This window comes from Dromiciops gliroides, chromosome 5, assembly GCF_019393635.1.
Source record: "Dromiciops gliroides isolate mDroGli1 chromosome 5, mDroGli1.pri, whole genome shotgun sequence".
Classification (NCBI taxonomy): domain Eukaryota; kingdom Metazoa; phylum Chordata; class Mammalia; order Microbiotheria; family Microbiotheriidae; genus Dromiciops; species Dromiciops gliroides.
The window spans coordinates 281978004-281987652 of NC_057865.1; the positions used below are offsets into that span (position 1 = coordinate 281978004).

Here is a 9649-nt window from a genome sequence, read left to right on the forward strand (position 1 = left end):
GGGTGGGGGTGGGGCAATGAGGGTTAAGTTACTTGCCCAGAGTCATGCAGCTAGTAAGTGTCAAGTGTCTGAGGCTGGACTTGAACTCAGTTCTTCCTGAATCCAGGGCTGGTGCTTTATCCACTGCTCTACTTAGCTGCCTCCTCACATGTTCTTTTAGGGAATGAGCTATAGACCACCACACTGACTCATTGCCTTTGCTAAAGAAGATCTCTTAGAAAATAACGAGAAGAAGCCGGATGATACAGACTTTTTTTATTTTCTAGCGTTTCTTTGCTAGACTAGTTTAATAACAAAGACAGCTGTGAATTGTCAGACTCTGTCACTATAAACCATACCAATTCAAGACCATCATTCCTGTCTGCTTATTTCGTGGAAGGGGGAGGATTACAGGGCTCAGAGGCAGACCAGAAATCCAGCTGGGGAAGACACTCGACTCCATCATCAGATCTGGTTAAGGTATCAGTAGGAAGAATATTAAGTTTTTATGGAGGAGGGGAGCGGGGAGGGTGGATAACTGGGCTTTGAATTCCAGCCTTTCCCGGTTGTGGCTCAATCCACTTGAGAAACAGTTGGTCCCTTTCCTGGGACAGGTCTGGCTCAGCAGAAACAGGAATCTAGAGAGCAGCATGTGACTTTCCATAGGGGCTCCACCGCTGCGGGCATGGGGTGGGTGGGGTGGGGAAGGTCTGCCCCTTGTTCCAGGGCCTCCTGGATGCTGGTTGTGTTCCACTTCACTACAAAATCATACGTCTTATTGTGCTCAGGTTTTTATTGTATGATCAATGCATGGGATGGCTGTCTGAAGCCAGACTTGTCCCTGCGTCTCAGGCAGCTAACTCCCCCACCCGAGGGGAGGGAACCCTCAAGCCCAGGAGTCAGAGAATAGCGGCCTCTGTGAATGTGTTTCTTTACAGCTTGGTCATGTAAGAATGAGAGGCACTTGAAGCTCATTAGATGAAGTACAAAAATAGATTATATATTAATAGGAAACATTTAGTGTTTATCAAATTGTAAATCCAGGTTACAGCCACACTTAGGACGCTGGGAACTGAGGGGAGAGGGATGACTTCATTGAAAAATAAAGCGAACAGTGCATTTTTCCCCCCTCAACCTTCATTCAGAACTATATAATGCAAACAAGGACAAGGCCTTTGCTATAAAGTACCTAAAACATTTTAAACTCGGCAGAAATGAGACATCGGCAGCCGTGTCTTACTGTAGTTCCTTCTCGGTCTCACAGCACCAAGGCTTGGATGAAACATTCTGCGATTGATTGTCAGAATTCAAAAACTGCCCAGCGGTGAGAAACACTGAGAACCCCCGTAGAGAGGGGCTCCCCGGTATCTTCTCCACCACCAGCAAAAATGGGCTTATGCCTCCGACTCGGCTCCTTTGTTTTCACTGGGGTTTCCATCTTCACTATCCGGCTGGTCGTTCAGTAACACAAACTTTCCGTCATTGGTCAGTGGCATGGAGAGCATCAGCTGAGCTAGTGCTTCAGGGTCCTGCAACGAGGGGGTTGAGAAAATATACATATAACAAGGCAGGGTGCAGAGGAGAAAGAGGGGGGTCTTTATCACTTAACTTCTCTGGACCTCTGCAAAGCAAGGAGACTAGAACAGGTCGTGACCTCCAAGGTCCACTCTAGGATTTCTACCTATTTCTTTATGGTCACCCAAGGATTTAATTTTTTTCTTATAATTTTTTTATTTTTTGGGAGGGCCAATGAGGGTTAAGTGACTTGCCCAGGGTCACACAGCTAGTAACTGTCAAGTGTCTGAGGCCGAATTTGAACTCAGGTCCTTCTGAATCCAGGGCCGGTGCTTTATCCACTGCACCACCTCGCTGCCCCTCAAAGATTTAATTTTATCCTATAAATCCCATTATCTGTGCAAACAACGATTAGGCCCATATCTATCCCTAGTCTTTTTTTTTTCCTGCAGCGTCAACTGGTCCTACTGGATGTCCCACAGGCATCGGAGCTCTGCAGATCCAAAGAAGAGCTATTATCTTTCCCTCTAAGACCACCCCCTCCTTTTACCTTCCCTATTTATTATCCTACTAGATTCCAAAGTGACCAGACTCTCAACTCTCACCCCAGACATCCAAACATCTGCCAAATCTTGTCGCCTCTATTTCCAAAACACCCACTCACGTACCCCCTGCTCTAATCTAGGCCTGCCCTGCCTCTCACCTGGACTACGGTGATAGATAGCATCCTCATTGGTCTCTGCCCTCTCTAATTTATGCTCTATACAACAGCCAGAGTGATATTCCTTTTTTTTTTTTTTTTTTTTTTGGTGAGGCAATTGGGGTTAAGTGACTTGCCCAGGGTCACACAACTATTAAGTGTTAAGTGTCTGAAGCCAGATTTGAACTCAGATCCTCCTGACTCCAGGGCCAGTGCCCTATCCACTGCGCCACCTAGATGCCCCTAGATGGATATTCCTTAGGCACTATCTGACCACATCTTTCCCTTGCTCATAAGGTTCAGGTGGCTTCCTATGGTGTCAACGATAAAGCACAACCTCCCATGGCCCCTGCTGACCCTTCAAACTTCTCTGTTACTCCCCCTCATGCATTTTAATGATCTGGGTTAGCCAGCCTGCTTGCCACACACACAACATTCCATCTCCTGTTTTGGAGGCCTCTGCAGAGGTGCCCTCCTCATTTTTGCACCTCAGAATCAATCCCTCATGCCCCAGAAAGCTCAGCTCAGGCTCTCCAGTTGCTAATGCCTCCTCCCACTGACTGTGCTTCCTTTATTTTGTTTGTGCTCCTATTATATCCACCGATGGAGTCTAAGCTCCGTGAGGGCAGGAACTTAGTTTTTGGCTTCCTATCTCCAGCATCTCACATATGGCAAGCTCCAAATCAATGCTTATTGAGTGATTGATTGATTGATTGATTGGTTCCATTCATAAATCTACCCTCCCCGCCCCCTTCAGGGGCCATGGTAAGTCCTATCTCTTCCATGAAGTTTTCTTGGTTCTCCTTAACGTTTTGTTTACCATGAACCCCTTTAATTAACACTTAGTCTATGCCACACAATGAATAAAGTGACCTCTCTCCTCATAGTTCTTATAGGACCTTTTGGGTACATGCTATCTCTGCCTTTGGTTCATGTATCCTTCTCCCCATTATACTGGTTGGCCCCTGAAGAAATTTCCCATTTTTGTACCTCCAGCGTCTCTCACAGTGCCTTAGAACATATTGGGTGCTCGGGGAACACTTTGTTGGACAATGAATAAATGAATGAATGATTTAGCACCTGAGGGGGCTTATGAGTTCAGGCTCAGAATTCACTGAAGCCTTAACCAAGGATAGAGGGGACATCTTATTAAATGATGCCTGACCTGTACCAAAGGTGTCTTACAGGTTTTGTATGTGTGTGTCCCCAATGCTGATATGGGGAAGTAGGAGAAAAAGCCCTTTCCTCCCCTTAAATGCACCCCTACTGAAGTCAACCATATTATTTTCACTTTATTCACTGGAGCTCATTTGGATTTTGTTGCAAGTGTACTTGAGAAGAATGCTGGTTTGGATAACAATAAATTACAACTCAAAGGCCTCTTACCTTCTGAGCCTCAATAATTTCTTTCCCCAAGCTAATAGCATAACAGATCTGTAGGAAAAAAAAAGAAATTAGAAGTTTGGGAAAGCACATTGAGTTTTAGGATTTACTGTATAGGGTATGTGAGAGGAGGGTCATGGGAATGGAAGCCAGGGCTATAGGAAATTAGAATGGTGGTAATGGGAACTAGATGGCTCAGAGAATAGAATGCTCACACTGGAGTTGGGAAGACCTGAGTTCAAATCCAGCCTCAGATTCTTACTGCCTGTGTGACCCTAGACAAGTCACTTAAACCCTGTTAGCCTCAGTTTCCTCATCTGTAAAATGAGCTGGAGAAGGAAATGGCAAACTGCTCTGGTATTTTTGCTAAGAAAACCCCAAATGGGACACAGCTGAAAAAAACTACTGGATGACAAAAATGGGAGCAGCAGGAATTAAGTGGCCCCAACTTTGTGCCTACAGGCAGCCTTGCCTCTTAGGTAAAGGAAGAGCTGATAGGTTTTGGAAGAACCCTAGAAGACAATTCATACCCTTGCATAGTAGCTCATTTTCTCTGGTCTAAATAGTGTGAAGAACAATGGTGGCTCTAGATTCGAATTGCAGTCCTGCAGCTTAATACCTCTGTGCTCTTAGAGACAAGTCACCTTTACCTCTCTGGGCCTCAGTTTCCCCAAATGTAAAATCACTCCCAGATGGCCTCTGCAGTCCCGTCTAGCTCTAGATCCTAGGACCCTAAGTCACTTAATCTCCCTGAGCCTCAGTTTCTTTATCTGTAAAATGAAGGAGGCTTTGGATTTAAGCCTATATGACTTCCTATCTGATGGACCAAGTATTTTTTAACTCCACGGTACCCCTCACTTGCTGTGCTGATGTCACAATCAGATCACTAAGGTCACATGAGTGCCTAGAAGTCTGACACTATGTCTTACACAAACTCTTCATCTTCTCCAGTACCTAGGATAGGGCTCTGCACATGACAGGGACTTAATAAATAAATGCGTATGGAATGAAGGGTGATATAAAAAGCAAGAGACAGTGATAAGAACATTAATAATCATAGCCAGCATTTCTAGCTTTAAGATGGCAAAGTACTTTATAGATATTCACGCATTTGCTTCTCACAATCATGGGAGGTAGGTGCTATTATTGCCCCATTTTACCACTGAGGAAACTGAGTTACACAGAGGTTTAGTGACTTGCCCAGGGTCACACAGCTAGTGTCAGAGGCCAGATTTAACTTCAGGTCTTCCTGACTCAAGATCCAGCACTCTCCCTAGCTGCCTCAAATAAAATGTTTATGAAATGAATGAAAATCTAATTGGGATATGTGTGTTTAATATGGGGTAGGAGCAGGGCCTGTGATTTCTTTGGCATAAGGAACTTCCAGATGAGGAAACACCCTTTACCAGTACAGGGTAGCACCTCCTCTGGTCTTGGGTATTGAAAAGTTAAATGACATTCCCAGGGTCCCACAGCCAGTATGTGTCAGAGGCAGAACCTGGAACCCAGGTCTTCCTTCTTCTGAGCCAGCTCTCTCTCCCTCTCCATTATCACCACATGATAAATTTTGTGTTTGTGCAGTCTTGTTAACTTTTTTGTCAAAGAAGTTGAACAGGTTCTTTGAAAAGTTTAGAGCCTCAGCCCTTAAGTTTTTATTATATGTAAAGTGGGGATAATTATACCACCCACCTCATAGGGTTCTGTGGAAAGTCCTTGGAAGCATTTTGGAAATGGCCACTACTGTTAGGATGTATTAAAAAAAAAAAAGTTGCAACAACCAAGGCTAGAACTAGTTTAAAAATGGCCAATAATTAGGCAAGACAATTAGGCTCTGCCACAGGACTGTGGTAAAATGGAATCTGGCAGACTGATTGGGATGGGCCACACCTGTCCTGTCCTGAGTGACCTTTGCTGCTGATATCAGCAGGAAAAACCACTCTCCAATCAAGTTTGAAGGACCTCCCCTTTGGGGGAAGGAGAGTAAATGCTCGGTGAGGGGAGCACACTCTTTTTTCTGGTGGTGTGAGCTGCGGGAGCGGGCAGAAAGAGTTTCTTTCTTGGCAGTTTTGTCCTGAGGTTTCCCATTGAAGTTATGGACCCCAGATGGTAAGTTAACATATGAGCCTTGCTCTTTTGGATTAGCTGAACTGGAAGCGAGTTTGGGGATTGTACAGACTTAGGTTAGAGTTAGGGGGATTATCCATATTTCTTTTTCTTTATTCCCTTGTCTTTGATTTTATTAATTTCACCTTTGCTGTTTATTTTATTCCCATTAATAAAACCTGATTTGTTTGTGGAAAAGAGGCTGTTAGGCTCCTTTCTTACTGGCCTGGGAGAAATATCTAAAAAGGCAGTTCAGAGGGGAGGGAGCTTTGGGCCTAGAGGTCCCTCATTATTTCCAGGACCCCAACATTTTGTCAAGCCACTCAATTAACTCTCCCTATATTAAATTTGGCCCCCACAGGACTCTGAAGGAAGGACAAATAACAACAACATATGAGGCAACACATGAAGCCTACCCACAGCACTCCCAAGGGCTACTTGAATAAGATTAAAATGTAATTGGAAGGGGGCGGCTAGGTGGCACAGTGGATAGAGCACTAGCCCTAGAGTCAGGAGGACCTGAGTTCAAATGCAGCCTCAGACACTTAACACTTATTAGCTGTGTGACCCTGGGCAAGTCACTTAACCCCAATTGGCCTCCCCCCAACAAATAAATAAACAAATAAATAAGTAATTGGGAGCCATTTAACAAAATTAAAAAAAAACACATTTTACAACATAGATAATGTTAATTTATGGTTTTCAGGGATTCCTTTCTATCTGAGTAAAGCATATTAGCTCAGTGGATAGAGAGTCAGCAAACTTTGGGATCAGGAAGATCTGAGTTCAAATCTTGCCTCTGACATATTCTAGAAGTGTGACTCTTGGAAAGTCATTTCCCTTCTTTGTGTCCCAGGAAACTGGAAGACTATAAAGTTGCTAACCTGAATCTATAGAGGGACATTTCTCACCAAGTGTTCCCTGTGCCACTGAAATCCTAAGTCCAGATGAGAAAAAAAGGGGTGGAAGTAGGGGTTCTTTTTTTTTTTTTTCTTTGGCAGGGCAATGAGGGTTAAGTGACATGCCCAGGGTCACATAGCTAGTAAGTGTCAAGTGTCTGAGGCCAGATTTGAACTCTGGGTCCTCCTGAATCCAGGGCCAGTGCTTTATCCACTTCATTGCCTAGCTGCCCCCAGCAGGGGTTCTTTTTAAGGATATGTTTGGTGAGGGATGTCAAACCTCTTCATTTGGCGGATGGAGAAGGGTTTGAAACCTTGTTCGGAAAGTCAAGAACCCAATATAATAGAACCATTGAAGACAGTCACAGGAGTCTCTTTTTCTCCATGAGGTAGAGGGTATAGAAGTTATGGATAATCTATATCAAATTGTTTGCCTTCCGAAGGAAACGAGGGAAGGAATGGAGAGAATTTGGAACTCGTGTTCCAAATGTTAAAAATTGTTTTTACATGTAGTTGGGAAAAAATTTAAAAATGAAAAACAAAGCATCTCTTTCTGGGAAAGGAAAACAATTCTAGGATAGAATCAAAATAGAAAGCGATCACGACCTTTTCTCCCTCTGTGTTGCTCTCAAACACGTATGTGCTCAGGGATTCTTCTCCAGCAGACTCGGGAACACGCACAACAAAACCAAATAATCTCTTATTTTCTTGATGGGCTGCAAACTGCGTGACGCTGGTGAGTTCAAACTGAAAACACGTGGAAGAGATTGGATTTCATGGAAGTTAACAGGCCAAACAAAAAAGACAAGCCAACCTCTTCTGATTACTAGAAAGGTCGGACATAAGAACATACACAGAATACTTACGCTGGCCCTTGTCACTTGGGTTTGAGGGTCGATCAGCCTGGAACATAAAAAGGACATGGCAGAAATGTCAATGAGAAAATTACGTTCTCAGAAAAGCTTATTGTTTGTTCTAGGCCTGGGGCTCCTGACCTTTTATGGTAAAGCCTATGGACCCATTATCAGAAGCATGTGCTTAAATGCATAGAGTAAAATGAATAGGATTACAGAGAAAACCAATGATAATAAAATACAATTATCAAGATTTAAAAAAAACTAGGTTGACAGATCCCAACCAGGGGTTCTTTGATAGCTCTTTTTATAGCAGAAAACTGGAGTTGGCAACCACAGGGCTGCCCATCACCCAGAGAACAAATCATGGCATATGGATGGAATGGAATGCTATTGTGCTGTAAGAAATGATCAAAGGGGAGGTGTCAGTGAAATCTGGGAAGACCTGGATGAACAGAGAAACCATAAAAATAATTGATATAATAACAACACTGCAAAACCAAACACCTTTAAAAGACTTAGGAACTCTGGGCGATGTATTCAGGAGAAGCAGTGATCAAAAATGCCACCCAGTCCTGACGGAGAAACTATGGACTCAGGGTGAAGAACAGGATCTATTTTTCAGACATGGACATTGGGGGATTTTGCTTTGATTGACTCTATTTGTGAAGTTTCTTTCTTTTTTTGGTAGGGCAGTAGAGTTAAGTGACTTGCCCAGGGTCACACAGCTAGTAAGTGTCAAGTGTCTGAGGCTAGATTTGAACTCAGGTCCTCCTGAATCCTGGGCTGGTGCTTTATCCACTGTGCCACCTAGCTGCCCCGACTGACTCTATTTGTTACAAGGGTTTTGTTGTTCTTTTTTTTTAATCAATGAGGTAAGAGGGAAAGAAAACAGATTTTTATTAATTAAAAAAATATAGAAGACTGTGGTTGAGCCTGTGACTCCCAACATACATGTTCCAAGTATCTACTGTGTCGAGTGGCACCATGTTGACTTGCTTCAGTCATGTCCAACTCTCTGTGACCCCATTTGGGGTTTTCTGGGCAAAGACACTGGTGTGGTTTGCTATTTCCTTCTCCAGTTCATTTTACAGATAAGGAACTGAAGCAAATAGAGTTAGGTGACTTTTCCAGAGTCCCATAGCTAGTGAGTATCTGAGGCTGGATTTGAACTCAGGAAGATAAGTCTTCCTAATTCTAGGCTTGGCACTCTCTCCACTATGCCACCTAGCTGCCCAAGGTTGGTAAATTTATAAGGTTCCAGCTCCTTTTGTCTATCTTATTATAAAGTTACATAGATCCTAAGTCACATAATCCAATCAGATTGATCAAAAGTCTAGACAGAACTGATCTCCTGGGTTGAAGTGACATGGGTGGCTTCCTTTATTAAGACTGGGACCCAGGGCTGGCAGTAAGTCAGAAGCACACATTTCCTTGTATCCTTTCTTTGTGTATCTGGCATAGGGGTGTCATGCTACCAATAAACCCCAGAGCCATATGAGAAGTGGGTGTGACCCTGGTTCTGTCCCTTGATGTTGGGAACTAGACTAACAGCACAACCATACCTCAGAGTTTTGCTGGTGACCATCAGATGAGATTCTGTCATGCGGAAGATATTATGGATCGCACGTGCGGCTAACACTTGTCTCATGGCTTCATAAATCACCTCGCTGGTGCTGTCTGTTTTGACAGCCATGGATCCTAAAAACCGAACTATAAACATCTGCTGCAACAGGGAATCTGTAAGGGGAAAAACATTTTCTGCTCAAGGTCATATGTTACTTTGTGCCTGTGGCCTCAGTGGCCTGTAAACGTGTCACCCATTTGGGTAACAATGCCTTCAGCCGTCAGACACTTCTTCAGATGTGTGAACAAGTGTGATATGAGGATCCTACAATTTCAGCTTCCTTCCCCTGGTACACTTTCTCCAAGATGCCCCTGGGCACACATAAGCCTCACCTGCTGGCCAGACACCAGCATGGTGTTCTTTTTCATTTACTTGGTACAACATTCATTCGCTAAATAGCAAAAACAGAAAAATGTTTCTTCCTCGTGTGGAAAACAAGGCAGTTGGAGCAGGGGATATCTAAGGACCTTCTTAGCTCTGACATCCAGTGTTCTAAGTTCCTTCCCAGATGGTGTCTGGTTGTTGTCTTTCAGTCACGTCCAACTCTTTGTGATGCCATTTGGGGTTTTCTTGGCAAAGATTCTGGAGT

General features: G+C 43.8%; 1 protein-coding gene across 1 annotated transcript in view; it reads right to left on the minus strand.

The window, feature by feature from the left end:
• Positions 1-240: 240 nt before the first annotated feature.
• The window catches only part of APPL2 (adaptor protein, phosphotyrosine interacting with PH domain and leucine zipper 2), an 80647-nt gene continuing 71238 nt past the window's right edge, over positions 241-9649 (minus strand). The window contains 5 exon segments of the mRNA XM_043965690.1: positions 241-1508; positions 3581-3628; positions 7186-7326; positions 7446-7482; positions 8999-9173. Coding sequence (XP_043821625.1) covers positions 1374-1508; positions 3581-3628; positions 7186-7326; positions 7446-7482; positions 8999-9173 — 536 coding nt within the window. The 3' untranslated portion in view covers positions 241-1373.